Source organism: Agelaius phoeniceus, chromosome 1 (assembly GCF_051311805.1).
Source record: "Agelaius phoeniceus isolate bAgePho1 chromosome 1, bAgePho1.hap1, whole genome shotgun sequence".
Taxonomy (NCBI): domain Eukaryota; kingdom Metazoa; phylum Chordata; class Aves; order Passeriformes; family Icteridae; genus Agelaius; species Agelaius phoeniceus.
Genome location: NC_135265.1, coordinates 55331426 through 55355163, shown reverse-complemented (window position 1 = coordinate 55355163; position 23738 = coordinate 55331426). Strand labels below are relative to the sequence as shown.

Here is a 23738-nt window from a genome sequence, read left to right as displayed (position 1 = left end):
AGCAGTAGCTCCTGACTTGCCTGCCTTCAGTGAGCAGCAGGCACTTGCTGCTCCCTGGCAGTCTCCTTGCATAACTTCATCCTGAAACATTTTGCAATTAAGGTATTTCCTAAGCCAAAGGGTGTCAAAGTATTCATCAACCCATCAGCTGATTGCCCTCCATGAACTTATCCTGCCTCACCATGTAACCTTCTGGTTGACATATGGCCAAACTGTAGACCACAAACTGATCCTCAGCAGGTGTCTGAGCATAAAAGTCTGGCAAAGAGTCATAAACATCTTAAAGGAAAAATTGCGAGCAAAACTTAAATATAGGTTTTTCTATTAACTGCATTTATAATAAATGTCATCACTCATTGACTTTCCCCATGAATAAGCAAATAGCACAATTTACTGATAAATGAAACAAACTCAGGAACAATTAGTACATAGCACCCCTTTCAGTAGCTCAAACCTATCACATTTTCTCTCCTGATCCTGTGTAATATACAGCAGGATATAAAGTCTGTAACCAAATTTCATGAACTGACAATCAGAAGATCAAATATTTCTCACTGAGACGTGTCCTAATGTAATGCCAGGAAGTACATCTCTGTATGTAGTATACCTTTATTTGATACAGGAAATATTCAAACATCATCTACAGTGCTTGGAGCAAGAGAAGCAGAGGTATATCGGTACATAATTTTATTTGGGCTTTTTTATTTTTTTTCCATTGAAGAGAGGCATCTACTTAGGAGCTGGGAATCTGAGGCATATGTAGTGTATAGGAAATGTGTGCTTTCACTGTCACTACACTCCCCTTCTGTCACATCCACCTCCACTCATTTTCTTGTCTCTTATGATGCTGTCACTTTATTGTGTTGTGTTGAAGTGGAAGTAGCACCTATGCAAGATGAGCAATTTACAGCTCAAGTAAATAAAAGCAAATATACCAGTGAACAAGAAGTTAATCATCATCACACACACTGTGAAACCATCTGGTTTTCTCTGTTGGTGTGTGTGCTGGTGTCACAGACATCTTTTACCAAAAATCATTTCCTCAGGATTTTTCCTCCTGAGAAGCTGAGAGGCCTCAGGAACAAAATGTAAACGTTGATTATCTGCTTCTGTGGAATGCAACAGGTGTATCTTTGATTAGCCCATGTTGGTTGTTTCTAATTAATGGCCAATCACAGCCCAGCTGGCTTGGACAGAGAGCCCAAGCCACAAACCTTTGTTATCATTCTTTCGTTTTCTGTTCTTAGCTAGCCTTCTGATGAAATCCTTTCTTCTATTATTTTAGTAGAGTTTTAATGTAATATATATAATAAAATAATAAATCAAGCCTTCTGAAACGTGGAGTCAGATCCTCGTCTCTTCCCTCAACCTGAGACCCCTGTGAACACCATCACATGCTGGTTTAAAACCCAGCAAGAAAATTAAACTCACTGAAGCTGCCCCCTTTTCCCCATCCTATTTCAAAAGTGGAGAAAACACTAGGAGATGTTTTAGGATGAAATCACAATTTACTGAAAAATCACAATAACCACAACAATATTGATAAAAGAGGGTACTCAGCTGGACTCCGCTCTGTGCCACCACTGCTCTCTCCCTTTTCTTTTTCTTGCAGCAGCATCTCAGGCTTGCTGGTGCTGTCTTTCAGCACTAAACCAGAAAACTCACCACTCAGAGGCACAGGAAGGAGACTGCTGGTGGCAGAAAGGGGCCAGTTCTGCCAGGCTGACCCTGAAACCTGCACATCCTCTCCCCTGAGCTAGGTGAAAGATGACAATCCTTCCATTTCTGGCCTTGGCTTCCTCCTGCTAAACCCATGCCTCTGCCATGATGTGGGTGGTATGGAATTAAATGCTGCTAGAAGCTCCACCCCTTTGCTCTATAACCATAACAGCATGGTAAGAACATTAACTCTGAAGAGTTATACAGTTACTGATATGACTCATTAATACATTCTATTACTCAATTAACAGAAAAATATGCCTTATTTTTTATGTAACTAATGTCCTTGACATGTTCTATATCCTGCCAAAGATTTTGGAAAAGTTTTGGAAAAAGATTATTCCATTCACAGTAAGCATCATATTTTTGTCCATTTAGATTTCTTATTTGCCTCACTTGAATGATGTTAGTTCACCCAAATATGGTCTGTTCTTCACATGGTGTAAATCTCCATTATTGGATATGCTATACCCACATGGTTATAATCTCCATTATTATCCATGGTATATCCAATAAGTGAGAGGTCTTAAAAAGCCCATTGCACCAGATACTGCAGAAAACGCCATGAGACACGAAGAATGTGGTTTTATTAGAATGCTGGAGTTGGGAATGTACCTGGGAAGTATATTCTTAAACCTTACCCAGTCGATATTACCCTTTCTTGCTAATCCCTCCTCCCTCTCAACATGTTTTTCCTCCACAATTCAATTTCACCTGAGAGGTGTGAGTCCTCTGATTAGCTAGATTCTATCATCCTTGGTGTAATCACCTCTGACCACTTAGCATAGGAGTAGAGGAGGAAGGTGCTGTCTCTTCACGATGTAGTTTACTATGGAAAAAGAATCCCATTCCCATTTCCTAGATTTTTAATTTTATATAAATTCCAGTTGAATCAGAAAACTGAAAGATCTGTTGAACATTTTTCCTTCCTAAAACACAAAAATAGGTTTTCAATCAAACCAGCTTCTTAGATCTAGAGGGAAAGGCGGAGAATTTATTTCTACATTTCCAAAGATACAAAGTGTTATAGCAAGTCCCTTTTCTCTAAAATAACAAGAAAAAGAAAGTTTTTTGCAGATGTTTTCTTTAGAGAGTGAAGGATACACACTGAGGGAAAGCCATTCCACTGGCTGTACAGAAAGGAGTATAATGTAGATTATGCCTTGTTCTAGCAATTTAGGCACAGAAACATCTTTTCCTGAATTTCCTTTACATGATACAGGAAGAGAAGGAAGTGTCATTCTTGAAGTGAGTATGTGCCAGTAGCTTGGTTTTTGAAAAATGGAGCTCTGGGGCAGTGGGAGGAAACCCAGAAATTATACATTAATGAAATCTGGAGGAGGAGAAATTAGAAGTATCAGAGGTTTTCTTAATAGCAGAATTCCCTCTGCTATTTCTTAATAGCAGAATATAAAAGTGATTAGCCAAAATGGGCTTGCAGAGGCAGGAACTGTAATCCATTGCTGTCTCTTAATACAAAACAATTATTTTGGAATTAGCAAAATTCAGCAGAATTTTGCTCATACAGAAACCCCACTCACATATCTATGAAAATTAAGATGCAAAATGCCATATACTGTCAGTTTGGCAAAGATGGCTAGAGAGAGTGAGAGAGGAAGGAAGTCATTGACAATTTAGAATTTGATTTGTTAATTTTCGAAGAGGGCAAGACTGGGTCTTGTGTGTTTAAGGGGTGAGTAAAGGGCCTGTAGTGTGAGGTACGACAGCTTGTTCTGACAGTGCCCTGCATCTGTCACTCGAGAAAAGAGGAAAAAGAGTCCCCCTAGTGTACCAATGCTGTAAGCAGGAGTGTCTTGCTCAATTCACTAAATCTGCTGCAAGTTCTGCTATGGCATGTAATCAAGTGCCTAAAGGTATTTTAGTAAAGCCCGGGGCTCTGTTGATCACAAGGCTTCTAGTTCAGGATGGAAAAAACAATAGACAATAATAAATAATGAGCATTTTAAAATGACCATGTGTTTTAACACATTTTAGCTATGAAGTAATTGGGTTTTGCATTGCTGTATAATTCTAAATACTAGGTTTTGCCACCCAGGAAACATATATTCTCCTGGAAAACAGGAAAGAAATTATTTTATACAGTAATACTTTTTTCACAAGTTCTTAGCTGTGTATCTGTGAGGTAAAATCAAGCACATTATTCTATTAAAAAGTACCTTTTTTAAATTATTGTTTCAATTAAACAGGGAAAGTCTACTGCAGTTAAAGGTATTCAGTTTTACACTTTCCCTGGCTGCCAGAAATCCAGTGTGCAACTCAAAACACAGGCATTTTACCACTTTGATTTTGCACATTGAATTAAGTGATAAATCAGCCTCCTCCCTGTGTAAGCCCTCTCTCAATGATTTTAGGTACAGTAATGCAAACCTTTGTGGCAGGTGCTGAAGGGGAATGCCTGTAGGAAGGCATAGCTGCCATAGATAGCTGTGACTCCATAACTATTTTCCTCTCAGGTATGCTGAAGTAGAGCCATGGATAAAAAGTTTCAAAGGAGAACAGAAGGTCTCTGTTGGAGATGCAGCACAGCTGGTTGGTAAGCAGTATTTGTCATTCTGTCTTTCAGTAATTTTCCACAAGATGCTTGTGCTAGAGCAAACCTGGCAACTCAAGTTCCCCTTTGCACCCTGCTCTCCATCTGAGTCTGCCCTGTGGCAAATTAGGCACTATCTTGCTCTCTCACCTTTTTGACTGCTGACAGGAGAGCTAAATCACCTTTCCAGCAGCAAAGGAAGTGTGTGTTTTCAGGGGAGGGAGCGAGTAGGGAGAGTGGGAGATGTTAGGGAGATAATTCCTCAGAGTAAGTAAAAAGACAAAGTGGGACCCACACCTTTCAGGAGATGGCCAGTGGAAGGGCTGAAGGATGAGAAGCAAAGATGAAACAGTGCTCAGGGATCAGCTGTGCTGCCCCTACAGACATGATCAGGTAGATTTGGCTGAGGGAAAAGGTCTCCAGCTCCTCAGAGGTAAGGGCAGCTCCAGCAGTAGCACAGGAGGCTCTTGGAGCTGTTCAGATTAACAATGGTGCTGTAAATTCTGCAGAGGCATTAACTGCAGGGATTTTGTTTTACATTTTAGATAGTAGATTGGCATTTCCTGGAAGTGTAGGTTAATTATAGTAAAAAGAGAGGTAGCATATATCTCACTCTGGGAGAAGGGAGCTCTTGCAGCTCTGCTGGTGTTGTGTGCAAGCCACTGGTTGCTTAATGGTATGTAAGGGTGCAGCAGACTTGTGTGCGTACAACACTGTGCTTATTTCTGTTCTGCAACAAATGTCTCTGTCAGTGTCTCCACTAATAAAAACCTCGCAGTGCTAATTACCAGGTTTAGTTAAATGAGTTAAAGGAATTTGAAAGGTGTTTGTGCATACCCACTGCAGAAAGACTTCTCCTGAAGAAAAACTGTAAAATGGACATCCTTAACTTTTCTTTCAAATTCATGTGTAGTATTTGATTTTAGCGTGTCTGTTTTCCTGGAGACAGCTGAGGCAATCTCCTCTACTCACTCACCCACTTACCAGTTGTACTTTGAATTGCTTGTGATGATATGGATGTTGATTATGGCCTTCACAATACTGCCTGGTTTTTCCATAGAATTGTCCTGGATGAAGAGACGCAGCAAATTCTCAGCTGACCAGAAGGCAGCCCAAGGTAATAGTTCAGTGTATTTTCTTTCATGAGTAAGAAGCAGATAAGATTTCAGCTCAAATGGTGCATTTTATTTATATTTATAAATGAAATGCATAGCAAATGTTGGAAACAACATTTCAGGTACTCCTTCCTCCTCCTTCCAGAGGCAATATTTCATTGTTAATATTGTATATCTTTCTAAAAATCCTTGATTTGAAAACTTTATTATGCTAAAATATTTTGTTGTCCTAGGAACACTTCTGGGTCCCCATGCATCTACATGTGAATTATTCTTATTTCTAATTTTTAAAATATGTATCAAAATTTCCTAAGTTTTTTCTTAACATTTAAAAAAATGTATTATAAAAACTCAAAAACTGGATATTCCCTGCCTATCTCACTCCCTCAACACACATTTCATTTGTTCTATACTTCCATGCGTATGCACATACATACACATATATATGCATACACACATATATGCTCATATACATGCACTTCATCACATTCCAAACACTTCTGGATGTTGAATCTTGAAATTCTGTAGTAGGAGACTGGCAAGTGCCTACAATTAGAATATTGTTGATATTCGCACATTTCATTGACCATAAAAGCTAAGATCAATATTTTCAATGCCTTTAAAAATGAAATAATAATGTCAAAATATTGCCAGGAACTTACTGAAATGAAAAGGGTGTATTAGGTTAAGCATAGAGACTAGACTGGGTTTTTTTCTGCATTTTTTGCTTCTGACGTCCTTTAGAAAGTGTGTTGTTTGCACTACTAACTGAAATGCAATTTGAGGAGGATAGAAAGATGCACTAATATTCATATGAAGCTGTAATACAGCAAAAAGTATATGGGCTGTTATTCTACTATATTGCCGGAGGACTGTATTGATCTTCAAAGGGTTAAAGTGCTACGAGGTTACATTAATGTCACCCTTCAGCAATCACTGGCCAATAACGTATCAGCAATCAATGCTACAGCATGTCGTGCAGGACACTCAGTTTTTGGAGACAAGTGGGTGATATATTTTGACAAGAATAAAAAATAGGCTTGGAAATTCTTGCAAATCTTAACTCAGAGGGGGAGATACATGAAACAAACTGCTTCCATTCAAAAAAAATGGTAATGTTTGCCTTCCTAAGTAACAACATTTTATGTCAGTTCAGTGGAGCAGTGAATGAACCAAAATTCTGCTAACCTTCAAAATGGAAAGGATTCTGTAAGTAGGATTTACATAGTCTGAATATTTAATATTTGGAGTGCTCATCACAGCTCACATAAACTAATACTTAAATATATATTTCCAGTAAAGAAAACATTTGACTTCTGGTGGAGTAAAGCAGTGAGATGCTTTGACTTGTGAGTACAGACACAGGTTTCTCAGCTCCTGCTTCTTTTTTTCCTGTTAGAAATTTTTTTCCATCGAGTTCTCATAATCTCTGCAAATCCAAAGATGGCAATACAAGCCACTTCACTTTGACACAAAAGAAACTTAAAGAAAAAAAAATCAAGAACTCAAAAAGCTATGAAGTAGAAGGATAAAGGGGGGGAACAAAATTAGAGGCTGCAAGAGGACGCAAAGGGTTAAAGTTCTGACCACTGTCTGCATATATAAAATCATATCACCTTATCTGAAAAGTTTAGGCTCTAAAGAAAACACTCAGTTTAAAATACCTTTTAGGTATATTAAATCTTTAGGCTGAAGATTACAGCAAGTGTTTTCTCTTTGGTGAGTAGCTGTTTGTCTCACTTTATTTACTTGGTATTGGGTATTTGTCAATGTCATTTCATATCTGCAGAAAATTCATACGTTCTATGGAAGTATGTATGTGTGTGAGAGTGCTGAAGGTCACATGACTATTTCATCCTATTTGGTGGAGCAGCTTGACTTTTTTCCCTTGCTTTTGGTGATGGTTGTGAGTGCAGAAGTTGATTGACAGATGCATGCCAGAAACCCCCATTCTCCTTTTCAAAGACTACATATGATGGATTGCGATCTTTCAGCTCAGCAGGACACAGGGACCATGCAAGCTGTAATTGGTCAGGTATGGAGTCAGCCATTTCTCAACTCCCCTTTTATTTTTTTTTTTTTCACAAGGGTCTAACCATATGATTCACATAATTCATATTTACAGTACCATCTTTCTATCTGTATCTTCAGCTACCAGCGAGTGTAGTACTGAAAGTGAGAAAGGCAAAAGAAACACAATAATCTGGCCAGGAAATCACTAGAAAAAACTAAATTACCATCCTTTTCTTCTAATAAACCCCATTTCAGCCTGAGCTTTATCAAATCAATGTATTTATTAATTTGCTGTTTTATTTTGTTTAAATATGCTGAAGTAGAAGAACCGAGGAGTGAAAGTGTTATGTTTGCTGGGGAGTTGCTTTCTATTTGTAATGCTGTTCCTTATTTTTATATTGACTGTATTCCTGTGCTAGATGCTGTGGCTTTTATTTTTTATTTTTATTTTTTCCTCTTATACTCCTAATCCAGATAATGTGTGATTGAGCCTGGTAAATGTAGTAGTCTTTGCTGCTGCAGAGGGGCAGCCTGCAAATTAAACACTGCCACAATCTGAAAGGTCCAGGTGGTCTGCTCGTGCTTCCTAATGCAATCCAGCACAACAGCTTTAATAAACAGCTCTATTTAGTTCTCCCTCCCTGTATCCAGGGAAGTGAACTGGGGCTGCTGTGATGAAATGCCAGAAGAATATCTCTCAAAGGCCTCACAAGCTGATTTTTAGAGCTTTTCCGTTTTGTCGTCTTTGTCTTCCAAATGGGTCAGTGAGTCCTTCTCTTTCTGTTTTGTGATTTCTGATAAGTCTGTAGTTTTTATATGTGTGATTTAAGCATGCTGTTTTGAGCTTTAGCCAGAAGAGAGAAAAATCATTGTCTTTTCATTTGCTTCAAATAATAACCTGAAGTGGGGAAAGAAATTATTTTGTTCTGATGAGCAGGGAGGGCTGTTTTCCTGTGAAAGCAGTCAGAGTCAGATGAGGGTGCCTGTTTTTCTTCTTCTAACAAAATTTTAAGTGCTCAACAATTTCTCATTAACCACTGACTTGTAAATCATTCTCTGGTTAAGGGTATTTTTTGAACTCTCAAAAGTTTGTGGTTTTTTGCATATGTTTCCAGTACAGTGAACGCATGCTGCTGAAATGATGACATAGTATTTGTTTTCTATATGTTGATATAATGGTAGAAAAATTCTCATTCTATACATTGTTTTCATCTAAATTACGGCAAAGCACTGAAGTCCCTCAAAGCACATGGTTTATTAATACCATCGTACATAGTAATGCATTTTTGGGCGGAAAATGTCAAATATGTAATGCCATGTTTACCACAGACTTTTATTGCTTTAAATATTTTAAAAATAGAAGATACATTTTTTATTAAAAATCCTCCAAACATTCACAGCTTTCTATTAGGCTGGCTTATACCTAAAAAGTGGGGCATGCTTGCCAGTACTACATTGTGGAAAAATAAGTATTTTAGACTGTGTTAGTTACCTTTTTGCTTAACTTGTTCAGTCTTACAGAAATATATTTAATGATTCTAAGGGAGATACAATGGCAAGGTTTTGAGCAAGTGCTCTTGACAGAAAATGTACCCTGAAATCTTTATAAATCTAAAAGCTTGTAATATCTCTTTAATGTAAATTTTGTTTTCAAATTTAAGAAAGTGTAAGTTAGCTATTTTATGTTTAAGGCTTGCCAACTCTCAAAAAGTGGTTTTGAGGCTGGAAATGGTAGAAGGATTTTTTTTTCTGTGTGTAACATTCCATATTTCATGAATGAAAAAAGTTCAGTGAATGTCTGGAAAAATGTTTATATCATGTGTTTGTGTATTTTATTTCCTAAAATTAATAGCAAGAGCATGTACTTAAAAGAAAAATAAATTTATGCATTTTAGGTGATTAACTGCTGTGGGTTTTCTGTGCTAGACTTTATAGATGTTATTTTTCTGAAACTTACTGTCTTAGGTGCTGCAAACATTTTTTTCAGATCAGCATGTGTGCATATTTACATTTCATATATGTAAGTGTGCACATCAAAATAGGTTCATAAATCCACAAAATTTTCAAATATGTTTTTGTTTTGATTAATTGTCCAATGTTTGGTTGTTATTAGCTATGTGCTAAGATAGGAAAAAAAGTTTAATTTTTTTTTCTGATAAAAAATTATGCATTTTCTGGTTGTATAATAAAGGAGTTAGTTAAAATGTGCGAATCTCAGGTCAATAAGTATAATTAACATACTTTGCTGAAAACAGACAGACTTTCTTAAAGTAAGTACTTTAAGAAAAAATAACTATCAAAAGGCAAGCCCTATGGCAGAAAATCTTTCCATATTGTAAGTCTCTATTTTGTATTGATAAATAGTTAAGGTTTGCATATTTAGTAGTTGCATAGTTTTAGAAGACATTTATTTCCTGACAGTATTAGAAAAAGTTATTGAAAGTCTTTGTTAACTTTCAAACCTTCAAACCCCAAAAATTGGATAAATGTATATAGTTTGGCCTTTTTATATCAGCATTGTATTTTTTTTCTGCCATGACAATTTTTTTTTTTACTAATCCTGCAGATGTAGCTCTAAATTCAATCTTGTTTACTGCTAATGGAATGTGAACTCGCCTAATTAAAAATCCAAACTATACATGTATAGCTGATGCAATGGAGATCACACACTAGCAGATTTTTGTAGTTCAAGCATTAGTCTGTGTATGACACAAATGGAATAGGAGGAGCATACCGATTTAAAGGCATTTTCAACACCAAGTACTTGTTCATCATTAAATGCATTTTTTACCTTTTTTTAAAAAAAATCTAGATTTCAACTGTCTTTAACCACCAGTCCGCAGTGATTCCCACTGGTGATGGCAATGGTGTGCAGAGTGCTACAACTCTGACTGCTACCCAGCACCTGGGTGTACTGGGTCCAGGGTGCAGAATTGCTTGTGAACCTTCCCTCTGGATTTTTCCTCCCCCAAGCAAGCAATAAAACACCCAAGTACTCTGAAGAACAACCTCCTTGCCTTGTGTGTCAAGATCTAGAAGCTCATTGCTCATTGTGATTTTGATTCATAACTGGAGTGTTTGGCATGAAACCCTGATCCCTGCCAGCAATAGTCTGTAGCATCCTTTCTTGCATGCCAAACCACAATATCCATTATTTCTTCAATTGTGTTTTGCTCTCATAGAAACTATTAGCTGGATTTTTATGCCATATTAGCTGTATATCCTGAGCCCATCTGAATGAACAGATAATTAAATGTCATCTAATTATTCCAATAACATTGTAATTTTTCTGCCTTGCATGCTTTCTAAAACCTCTACTATACCTTTTTCTTATTCTTTTTTCTCTCCATCTTTTTTTTTTCTCCTCAGACCTGAGCTTGTGAGTGACAGGTTAGTTCATCAGCATTACAGCCCTCCTGTTTTTGTCTCATCTCATGCAGACAGGTCACTGTGTCCAATCACCCTTCTGGCTCTGCTGTCCCCAGGGGAGCCCAGGCCAGCCTGCCATCTTGATCCACCGGCCTGAGGGCCCAGGCTGGCTGCACATTTCTGTGTTCACTGCTTCTTGCAAATATACTAAAGTGGGAAAGGGGAGGGGAGCAGCTTAAATTAGATCTCTGTATATTGAGAGGAAGTAAATTAGGTAACATTCTTCTTCAAATAAGCCTGTGTTTGCAGTTATTACTGCTATGTTTGAGTTCTCTTTCTACAGGTTTAGCATGTTTATTTCTGTATTTAAGTGGTATCCTCCATATGATCTCACCATGTAGTAAATGCTATTTATGCAAGGATAAACATGCTCTTTTCCCACAGAGAGCTCTCTAAAACCCAGTTTATGAATCTGATACATTGCTGCAGCCAGTGTGGGTCTTTCTGTTCTGTTTCATTTTGTTGCCTTTTTAAATTTTTTTTTGTATTCTTCCTCATGATTAACCACAATACAACATGTTTCAGAGAAGCCATTCCTTTTGCAACTTTTGGTCACCTTTCAGAAGTTTAATCTGTTGTCAGTGTTGATTTTATAATGCAGACTAATATGAATCCAGGAGTTTAATTTTTACGAAATGAAGATCAGATCTATAATGTTATTTTGTCTTGAGCAATCTCTACATGATTTTTCTTATAGCTGTAGAGAAGTTCTTTTTCTCTTGGAATATCGGTTTCCAGCTCTAATCTAATATAAAGAATTGCCTATAACATAAGCAAACAGAAAATAACCATATGTAAAATTAGGACCCACTTTTGTAAGACAGCAAGGAATTGTGCCATTTTGTCTGCAGTTTGGGACAAATCCTGTTCTTTCAAGTTAGAATTAGACCCATCACTGTAAGAATAACTACTTGCATAAGTAAGGCCAGACTACATGTCCCCTTGCCAGCTCATTGTATATCCAGAACAAAAACTGTGGTCCTTTACTGTCACCAGCAGTGGTTTTCTGCAGCTCAGGACTGTGAGAGAGAGACTTATGGAGAGGTACCCATTGACTGTTTTTTTTTTTTCAGTAGTAGAGAGACAATGTAAACAGTAAGAAATATGTTTGAAAAACGTCATACTTTTTAATATTTATGAACATGCTGGTACTCTGATAATGAAGCATTCCATCTTTGGAGAAACCCACTATTGTATACACTCTCTAGAATATTGTGTCCCTAAGAATTATTATTGTAAGGAGATGCAGGAATGTGGCTGTAATATTTTACAGTATTTGTTGTAGAGGACTTTGGATCTTGTTAATTTAATATATGTAAATTCTTTGGTCCTAGGCCTGGATTCCAGCAAAAGAATGCATTTTTCTGTTGACTTTTGTTTTTACAGCAGAAAATATGAATTTTTATCATTTTGATTCATACTTTAAAAGATTTTTCTTCTTTTCACACCAAAATTGGATTTTAATTGAAATCAGCTTTCTAAAACATATTTAGTAATTTTCTCTGATTTTCTTTTTTCTGTTTTGTACTACTGTGTAGTTTCATCTGTGGGTCAGGGCAGCCAATTAAGAGGTCAAATCTTAAAAAAGCTGTGATTTGTACTCTGTGTATATTCACTATATTCTAATTGTAAGAGAAAAATGAAGTATGTCAGATGACCTTTAAATTGCTGGACAAGTGACACTCCTTCAGTGATGTAGATTATTATCTTTTGACAATGCATTTACATTCAAGTACCTCTGTTATGTTTCCTAGATTCCAGACTGATAAACTAAATATCAGTCTGGCCCACTTTTGTGTGTACAGTGCATAGAAGTGACTGCTGAGCCTCTTATCTTACAGTGACCTGTAGCTGTAACAAGACTTTTATTTTTCTTCTCTGATCTTAACTGCAACTCAAATGGAAGAAAATAAAAGGACAATCAAAGAGAAACTGTATACAGCACTTTCAACATTAGATGAAGATATGGCAAAATATTATTTTTTCCTGTGATTTACATCATTCAGCAACATTAATAATGTAGCTTTTCATTCTGAAATTCAAAAGATGGAAGAACCTCAGATCAGGCAATTTTGAATATGTGCATGTTTATCTCTCATTAAACTTAACTAGACTTAAGCATGTACTTATAAGTTGGTCAGCAAATCACTTAAGCCCATAAGAAGTCTGCAATTGCTAAAGCTTCAAGTGCAGAGAATGATACTGAATTCAATGGGGCTCCTCATATATATAACAATTGGCAAGATCTTGTCCAACAAGCCTATTGTGTTACTGCTAATAAATATAACAAAGTCTGGCTTAAATGCTAACTAAATAATTGTTATGCAAACTGTTTTACAATTAGAACTGGCTATTAGGAATAAAGACAGTAACCCAAGGGTCTTGAACACTTACTTTTTGAGGGTATCAGGGCTACAGGTAAACAGACTATCACTTCAGGGGTTTTGTTTCAATGTTGGCTTCAAAACCTCTGTGATGTGTAGTACTTTCTCTTCAAAAGAGAAATATTAGTTGATGTTTGCCGCTGATGATTCTCTGTTGACTGCTAGTGCTGTTCTATAGTAGTGCTTTATCTAACTGTTAGATCAAAAGAAAATTTTGAAGATCAAGGGACTGTTCAAAATTTCTAGCCATTATTAAAAGAGGTAGTGGGAGAAAGCTTCATAAAGAAAAGGTTGGGGAAGAAAGAGGGGATGCAAAAATCTTTATTTCAAGCAATCTTTAGATGGTGGACTATATAAATTAAATTTTCTTAAGTTGTTTAGAATAGTTTTTGTAGTTACTGATAAGCCTGTTTTTTCTATCTATATTTGTATATGCCATACATACAGCAAAACTATCTCCAACAAACTTTTACTCACATGAGTAATAGTAATTGATACTGTTTAGTGACTCAAAGTTGAATAAATTATTTTCAGAGATGAGGGCCTCATAAATTCATCTTGCTCTCTGCTGTAGATGTACAGCTGTCCCATGTCCTTTGCACATGCGAATGAGGATTTACAGGGCAGAACTCTGATAGCTGTTCTTGTCAAAACACGTAGGTCTTGTCTTGGTGGGCTTTTCTGTGCCACCTTCCTCTACAAGAAATCAAATAATTGGACAAGCAGTGCTACAAAATCACAATTGAGAGAGTAATTTTGACCCTGTGATATATCTAGTGAGTGGTATCTTAAGTGCTTGCTAAATATGACCTATTCCCAAAGGTGGCTCATTCCAGGATGGGATTCTGAATCCACAAATGGGGAAGGGCATTGTGAAGGGAAATAGGATCTAAAGCAAAAGAAAAAAAAAAGTTAAAATGAAACTTAGTGCTATTTCAGTAGTTGATTCCATGGAATAGCTTTTATTTTGTAAGTTGATAGCATTTTCAGGGAACTTGGACTCATGTGTGTTTGGAAGACACAATCCAGCTATGGAACAGCACTTCCAAAAAGGAACTATTACAGGGACAAGTAAAGGACGAAAGCGTTTTTTAACTACCCTCTGCTATGGAAACAAGTTTCAAGAAACAGAAAATAACAGAACATGAGTTTTTTGCAAGCAAACTAGTGAAAGTCATGTTAATAGTATTATACAACTGCTGTTAGACATATTGTAAGTAGTGCTTCTGTATCAGAATGTTGCACTTTTCACTAAACTGTTTACATGTCTAACTGCTTTTTCACTTATAAATCCAACTTATGGAGCTCTAATGCAGTTTTTACTTGAGCCTTTCTTATGTTTCAAGTGCAATGAAGTTTTACTGGAATAAAAAACAGATGGCTTTAGCCGACTCCTAGAAGACATCCTTTTTGGGGGGGGGGAATTAAATAGCTAAATATAGATTTGCAACACAGACTAAGACTTAAACAACAATATCAATGACCAGAATGTTTCATATCCTTGCTTCAAACTTATGAATTAAAATCACATTGTCTCCCATCAGTGGCAAACTAGCATCCACTTTCATTTTTCTTAATATATCACATTAAAGGCTGTCATTGTTTTGGGGTTTTTTAATTATAACAATGGAGAAATGTGCCTGATCATTACTGAATATGCCTTTAAAAAAATAAAAAGAGCTAAAGATGCAAATAATTCTGATAATGGTTAAGTCTGGTATTTCCAAGACACTGTCATTGGGTCAATAACTTTTGCTACTAGAACCAGATGCTGCCAAGTCCTGAATTTGTCTGGAGTCCTGGACCTCCCCCTGGCTTTGTTAGCAGGACACTGTTCCAATGAAATAAAATAATCTGGAATAAAGAAGAATTATGCTGCTATAGGAAACCAACAGTTATTGCAAGATTGCTGGCCATTAAATCTTACCTTCTCTTCACTGTGCCCATTCCTTTCTGTGTACAAAATGTGCTTCACGTATTTCAAATGGATTATACAAAGCAGAAATATTACCTCATTTGTATAATTCTAATATTTTGGAAGAAAGGTTAAAAGTTGTGGCAAATGTAAAAGTGGTTTCTAATGTGGAAGGATAAAGCAGAAAATATCAAACTCATTTTGCTTAGTGTCAGTCATGATGATTTATCATTATAGTCAGGGCAAACTATGGTCTTGGAGTAGAAACAATTTTGTCCATTAAAAGGGAAAAAAAACAACTCCAAAACCCAGAATGTTCCAGTTTGATTCTTATGTCCTTAGGGTTGCAATATTGAATTCAGAATTGGGGAAGCTTAATCTTGCAGCCAGATTTGACAAGATGCTGGTCAAGCAGCAGGCAGAAGTGATGGTTTGTGTGTTGTAATGCCCATGGTGGGAAATAAAGAAAGATAACAAGATTTTTCCAAAAGTCTGTGTGCAGTATTCACCACCTGCTCCAGCTTGTCACCAAGGTAGGCAAGAAACTTTTTGTGTGCAAGTTGGTGAGCAACGCTTGCAATTTCAAAGCCTGACAGATGACAAATTTGGAGTGCTCTAAAACAGCATGTGAAGGGTTTACAATAACTCTGAACACAGCTGTTTGTTTGTTTGTTTGTTTGTTTGTTTGTTTTGGTGATATTGCTTATTTAAAGGGTAATCATGGAACCATTTGAGCACATTCATAAGTATCCCCACAATTTATTGGGAAAGCTCACATGAGAAACACATTGTGCATTAGACAGTGTAATGCTAAAGGCTTGGATCTCTTCTGGTTGCAAGAAGATATAGACATGCACTGCTGGAAAAAAAATGCCAGTTCTCCATCTCCACTCAGTAAATCCTGGCGAGTAGAAATCTCTGTGTGTGCGTGTGTGTTAGGATGTGTAGCCAAAAACCTGGAGGCTGAAACTGAAATTGGCAGGTTTGGAAAATAAGAGCTGAATTTTGAATAGTTAAGTAACAACACAAAAGAAGCTGAAGATTGGAGTTTCTTCCCATAAATATATTGCTTTCAGTTTATTTTTGAAGTTCGTGCTGGATTTTAGCAAGAAGAGAAATTTAGGGTTGCCCCTGGACTAGGGATTTAGAATGACTCTGTAATGAATTTTAACCCAAGAGGCACTGTGGATATTCAGCAAACCTTTGTTCTACTCTGCTCATGTCCTTATGCTAGACCCATCACTGTAGTTATTAGATCTCAAAGATTACATTCTTTGATCTAGTGCTTTTTAAATCCTTAAACCACGGTTTATTTATTTAAAAGGTTATATCTAGCATTGGATTGGATTGTAAAGTACCCTTTGACTCTCATGAAGGACACAGAAGAAACAGATGCTTCTGAGGGCGTATTTCCTTCTGATCATGAAGTACCACAGCATTTTATTGAATTAAGAACTGCACAAAGATCTGTGCTTTTAATCTGGTCAGTGTGCTGAGAATTTTTTTATCTCCAAGATATCATGATGTCAATAATTTCTGATACAACAAACATTAGGGTATATAGGTGAATTTCAGTTACTCTTTTAATTAAAAAAAAAGCTGCAAAGTAGCCTCATATTTCCCTAAGAATATAAATAAAAGCACACTAAATTTCAAACAGACGTTTAACATGAGCATGTTCAGGATGGGTTCTTGGGGGTTTCTTTTCTATCTGATATTTACCAGGATTCATCAGAAGTAAATCTGTGGAGCTAAACAGTTACATTTGGACAAACAGGATCACCAGCAGCCTCTAAGTTTCTTCTGTCAAATTCAGAAGCCTTTACATGAGCAAATTTAGGAGTGTAGTCTACAATGTTTGAATAATTAGTGATTCTTAAGATAACTAGAAAGAAGGCACAGAAAGAAAAAGAGAAGAACACTAAAATTAAACCCAGTGTGCCCCATCCTGACTGATATTAATTATACTCTCTCCAAAGTGATCTTTTTATTTTTTTCCCAATCAGTGCTGCAAGGCAAATGGTAAAAATTTTTATGTGTTTTCCCTTAATTTTGGAAAAACAAGACTGAAATTGGCATCTGAAAATAAAAATTTCACTTAAAAAATGGTGATTATTTTTTTGTTTTTATAATGCTTGTGTTTGGTTATTTATCTTTTTTTGAGAAGTTCAAGCACTGGAGATAGTAGCCTAATTCTACTTTATACTGGGATCTCTTTATACCATCTGGAAGTACAAAACAGCTGTAAAGTGGGTTGTAAGAGTAATTTATTTATGTGTACTTTAAAGTTCTTTTTTATTTCCATGAATTGTAGAAACCCATCTTGAGGTAAGTAGGGATAGAGTCCAAACAAATGGATTAGAATTTCCATTTTTTTCGGATGGAAATGAAAAAGGGATAGGTGGAAATCAGACTGGGGAAAAGAGGAAGGAGAAAGCCTTATTTAGTTAGAAACAGATATCCATTAACAGACAAGGTGAAAGGTCCAAGTCCTGTTTTATTGGTCTCCATCTATATCTTTGCTGGCAGTGATGAAAACATGAAAGGGAGGGAAGAGAGCACTACTCAAACCATAATAGTCAGAGCTGCTTTCTCAATCAATTTGGTTTTAAAATGAGTATGCTTAAAACAAATGGCTTAATCTAGTTCTCCCTTTTTTTTTTTTTTTTTTTTTTTTTTTTTTTTTTTACCCTGTGGGCTGCAGTGTTGCTTGCTGTGACTTTTGACAAAGATCTGTCTTTCCAGAGCATTATTCAGTTAGTATATTTGGATGTGAAAAAGAAAACAAGTTAAATTCAAAGGAATTAATGTCAATTAAATTCCCTCTTTCTATACTTTCTATTGTAAGTTGCATACTTCAATTGGTGAATAAAAACAGCAAAGAGAAAAAGCAAAGCCCAGAATGACAATTATGCTAATGAGGAATACCTTAAAATTAGTCAGATATGGGAAAAAATATTAAAATAGCAATTTTGGTATTGAAACAAGAGTTTCCTTTGAAATTTTGAGGAGCTTCCTACTCCATTTTATTTCATAATCCCTTTTAAATGGGAACATAGGAGGCTTAAGGGATTCTGTGAAGTTGTGAGATATTTCTCTCTTTGCTTCCCCATTTTGTGAGAGCCTAAGGGAAAAATATTGGCAGAACTTGTAGAACCTTCTATAATTGAAGTAGCCCAGTATTTCCTATTTTAGGACCTTTGCTGCTGTTCTTAGTATTTCCACCTGGTTGGCTAACTCTTCCTAAGTACTTTTAAAGGAAATTTCTGCTAAAATACTTCAGTGGTTCCCAAGGAAGATATAGAAATATTGTGTATTTTTTCCCATTTTAAAAATATGTCATAATTAAGAGCAAAATTAAGATAATGTGGTGAGGAGCAGGAAAATTTAGCTTGACATGTCTCTTCAGGTATCCTGTGACAAGCCATGCTTGGTTATTTCCAAGCCTTTGAGAAATGTAGTTGGCAGATGTTTACTTTGGAACTCTAAATAGCTACATCCCCTAAAAATTCACAGAAAAGGGAACCTCAGGAAGGACCCTCCAAAAATCACCTGCACATGGACAGGATCAGCTTATCTGAGTCACATCTGACAGGTATTTGTATAAGTGCTTCCTGAAAAGCTCCATCCAATTCCAAACTCCATGAGCACCAATTTATTAGTATCTTTTATTTTATTAGTATTAGTATCCTATTGATTGCACCAAGTAAAGCCCATATCTTCTCACCTCTTTTAGGAGCATCAGATTATTTCTGCCCCCCTTGAAATACTAGTGTCCCACTATACCTGTTGTGGGAAATGGCAGAGGTGACACCAGGGACCCTTTACTTTTCTATGTACTCAGTGACCATATTCATGGGGAATGGAAAAAAGAGAATGTGCGATTCAAATGAAGACAGGACAAGAGCCAGGGAAGATGAAAGATATGGAGTGAAACAATAAATGCAGAAGTAGTCAACCTCTAGTAGGACTAGAGAGTGACAAGGCATGGGGAAGTAGGAGTCTGAAGAGTGGATCCAAGAGAGTTTTGGAACTATGAGGGACAGTTGGGAAGAGGACTTGCCTGTGTGTGGGCAAACTTAGATGAAAGGAACAACAGAAAGAGGACTGGGCCTGGTTAGGGATAAAGACAGAAATAGAAAACCCATGGGGCGTGTTCCCTTGCTTCTCAGAAATTTCTGCTGGCAAATCTCACTGGCAAAATTTCTCAGTTCTTTAAAACTTATAAATCTACACATAAAAAGTGTGGAAAACAGTATTTCTACTGTAAAGCAACATAATTCAAATAATTTCTTTTGCTTGTAAATATACATAATAATGACCCTTTAATTACATAAACAACTATATTGTTTGTGTAACACCTTCACAGATTAGGTTCTTTTAGTGTGACTTCTTTCTTAATATTATAGTTGATATATACTGTTATTTTGCTCCCTAGAAATTGTGGGAAGTTTATGTATGTATTTATGTATGTATGTATGTATGGGAATATACATACACATACATACCCATGTATATATTTATTCTGGGCCAAATATGACTAAAAAAGTCTTATTCTATTTTAAAGGGAGAGTTGTTGTCTTTTCATGATTTTAAAAGATTAAAGAAGATAATTTTTAAAGGAAAAGTAACTTTGACTAAAGCACTAAAACTGTCCTGCTTATAAAATGTCAGACTGGAAGGTATGGGCTTCTATTCCTCTTTCATATGAATGGTAGGATTAAAGGTTCTAACACAGCTGAATTTTCATTTTGATTGAAAAATTTCCCACAGATCTTGCCATAACTATTTCCAACAGACAAAATCTATCAATTTACCCAGTAGTTTTTCCTAGAATAGTGACTGACGTCTAGATTTTTGAATATATATAGACACTGGTGTTTGCACAAAGTAGACACATTAAGCCCCCATAATAGGTGGTACTTGGCTCTTGATTCTCCACTGACTCAACTACTTATTTGCAATGTTAAAAATGGAAGCGTTGCAAAACAAAGGGCTTGTTTCCACTCTAAGTGTTAAATACAGTCCCTTTACTGCAAAGTAAAAGCTCTAGGTTCCTATGGAGAAATAACATTGGATTTGAACAGATATAATTGCTACTATCAGCAACTTGAAGTCACTTTAATTCCTATACTACACCAATTTTATCTCTGACAGGAGGGATAATTTTCTGAAACTTATTTAGCTTCTCTTGAGCATTATTTACAATTGTGACTATAATCTCATGATTTAGTAAGAGAATGTCACCATGCTGAAGGAGAACTGGGAATAGGTATCTAATACACACAAGGGTGATGTGCAAAGGGGAAATAGTAACTGCCAACATGGGGGTGTGAAAAAGGTGGGGCTAGAAGAAAGCCGGAGACACAGTGTGGAAGGAGGTCATGGCAGTTAGAGAATAGGTGTTTTGGTAAGGTTTAAAAATTGAGTTATTTTTCTAATAAGTTTTTTATGGTTTTATATATTGAACTAATTGTAATAATGACTCAGAAAGGTCAAAAGATTAGGGCTAGCAGCCAGGATTACATTGTGGCCGAGAGCTGTGTGAAACAGTTGTGTGCAAGAAAACTGTGGATAATAAAACTACATCCATGTTATATTCTTTCTCTTCACCTTCATCCATTTAGCATCTGCTCAGATACAAGTTCAGGGGCCCATCTTACAAGGCATCAGCAAACCAGGCTTGTGGTAGGGGTGCAGCAAGAACTGAGAAAAGCGTAAAACCGGGGCTCAATTCCATCACCTTCCTGTTCTGTATCAGTACATTACAAAGCTTTTAGCTGTTGCAAAATTAATGTTAATTAAAAATTCCATTTTTATTCCTTAACTGAAGGTAGACTGGCACAGATATTGTCTGGTGCCAAATCTGGGCCCAGAGTGTTTCAGATAAAGTTTACAAAACCAAGAACAAGCCTATGAGGCTGTCTCTAGATGTGACTTACATCCAAACCTGTTCTGTTAGCAGAGATGTTGCTAGCCATGGTATCAATGCCTCCTTCAATGTGATTCAATTATTTTTTTGAAGTTGCTTTTCTAAAAGACAGTTTATTTCTTGATCAGTATCTTTCTGCTTTGAATCAGCCTCAGTTTGGTTAATGCCACCTTGGACACTCACTGTATCTGCAGGTGTCTCCAGTATGAGCATAGAAGGATAAAGCATAGGAGGATAAAGTATATATTTTATCCCCTCCTTTCATTATTTCATCTCTTCCCTTCAGGCTAAAGAAAGAAAAGAATAATTATAATTTTATTAATTTTTACTAAAATAATATTTTTTCTCCTCACAAATGATCTGATAAGAATAGGATTTGTTGGGAAGCTCACATCAGTATCTGAGGTGTGTAGGTGTATAACTGAGTCACTTTATGTTGCAGTCCCATGTCAGAAAATATTTGGGTAACCATTGTTAAAAGATTGTTATTTCTTTCTGAATTGATTCCCAAATCAGTGTAATGAAATACACATCAAAGATCCATGAAAAAGAGACGGCCTCTTCTCCAGCATGTAAGAGTGTGGGAAGACTGTGGCCAGCAGGTCAAGGGAGGTGATCTTTCCACTCTACAGTCCCTAGTAAAGCCACATCTGGACTGCTGTATCCGGTTCTGGGCTCCCCAGTACAAGAAAGACAAGAAGAGGGTTCAGCAGAGAGCCACAAAGATAATTAGAGGTCTGGAACATCTCTCTTATGAGGAGACACTGTGGAAGCTGGGCCTGATGCATAGAAACATCTCAAAGGAACTTGCCAAGAGAATGGTGCCGGACTCTTCCATGGTGTTCAGTGGCAGGACAAGGAGCGATGGCCATAAACTAAACCACAAAAATTTCCACCTCAACATGAAGAAGAATTTCTTTATATTGAGGGTGGCAGAGCACTGGAACAAGCTGCCCAGGGAGATTGTGGAGTCTCTCTCCCAACTCAATGCATTCCTGTGTAAGCTGTCTTGGCAGAGTGCTGCACAAGATGATCTACAGAGGTTCCTTTCAAACGTAAACATTCTGTAATTCTGTGGTTCTCTGTGTAGTTCAAACTTGGAAAAAAGTGTGTGATTCATTTGTCTTAGTTTTGGTAGAGTCTTTCTCATGGATTATGGTTTAAAGGCTGAACCACAACCACAGCAATCCCCCTGCAACAAACCAACTGGTTTTTGATAGGTGGAAAGCTTTTCTTCAAAGAGGAAAGACAGATAACAGGTGAAAAATTAGGACATTATTTGAGAGCTTTGAAAACTTTTTCTAAAAGAAGGAACAAAGAAATAATTATTCTGCCATTATTCATATAGGTATGAGTGTAATATTTTTCGTATTGGATTATTTTTCTCAACAGCCTGATGAAGGTTTTGACATTTAAGCTGCAAAGATGAGAAAGCTATATGCATTCTCAAACCTCAGCTTTCATACTACAGCTTCATACTATGAGATTCCTTTTAGGCTAAATAAATCACAGGCAAAAACTGGATTAATTTGAGAGTCTATCCTTTGCTGTGGTTAATCAAGTATTGCATTACAGTATTGCTAACAAGCTTTCTTCTCAACAGAATGTGTATTGGTCTTACTACAATACTGTCCACTTGTAGAAGACTTCTGTATTGAAGAGGCTTATGCTTGAATAGTATTATGTCAGTGTGTATTTCTTAAAGAATCTGCACCAGTGCTGCCTCAACCTTGAGTTGTGTGTGCAGTTTAGATTACCACAATATAAAAAAGACATGAAGCTATTAGAAAGCATCCAGAGGAGGGTATATTGGGTTTACATGGCCAAGCTTTGGTTGTGGGGAGGCTACAGGGGTGGCTTATGTGAGGAGCTGCTAGAAGATTCTTCCATGTCTGGCAGAGCCAGTCCCTGAGATCTCCAAAGATGGATGTGCCACTAGTTAAGGCTGGGCTAATTAGAGATGACGGAAACACAGGACACCTCTGTGATTACAGATTTAAAAGGAAAAAAAAAAAGAGTGCAGAAGTAATTGCAGCCACGGAAGACTGGAGTGAGAGTATGTGAGGAGGACAAATTTGCAGACACCAAGGTCAGTGGAGAAGGAGAAGGAGGTGGTGCTCCAGGCACTGGAGCTAGGATTCCCCTGCTGCCTGTGGTACAGACCATGGTGAAGCAGCTGGGCCCCTGCAGCCCATGGAGGACCAAGGGAATGCAGAGATCCACATGCAAGCCATGGAGGAGCCCATGCCAGAGCAGGGGGATGCCAGAGAGGAGACTGTGACCCTGTGGGAGGCCCATGGGAGAGAGAAGCCCACTCAGGAGTAGCCTGTCCTTCAAGAACTACACCATGTGGATGAGTGACCCATGCTGCAGCAGTTTGAGGAGGACTGTGGTATGGGCTCACATTACAGCAGTTCACAGGGAGCTGCTGCCCAGGAGATAGATGTATGTTGGAGAAGTTAATGGAGAATTATTTTGCATGAGAGGAACCCCATGCTGGAGCAGAGGGAAGACTCCTCTCCTTAGCAGCAGAAAAAACAATGGAACTGACCATAACCCCCATTCCCTGTTTCTATGCCACTGGGGAAGGAGGTAGAAGAGCTGGGAAGGAGGGAGGGGTGGGGCAAAGGTGCTTCTAAGGTTTTATTTTATTTCCAATTGTTCTGCTGTGATCTTCTTA

At 37.1% G+C, this 23738-nt stretch overlaps 1 protein-coding gene across 1 annotated transcript in view; it reads left to right on the top strand.

The window, feature by feature from the left end:
• The first annotated feature begins 7315 nt into the window (after positions 1-7315).
• POU6F2 (POU class 6 homeobox 2) overlaps positions 7316-23738 on the top strand; it is a 308911-nt gene continuing 292488 nt past the window's right edge. Inside the window, exon 1 of the mRNA XM_054644613.2 lies at positions 7316-7420. Coding sequence (XP_054500588.1) covers positions 7316-7420 — 105 coding nt within the window. The remainder of the gene's footprint in view (positions 7421-23738) is intronic.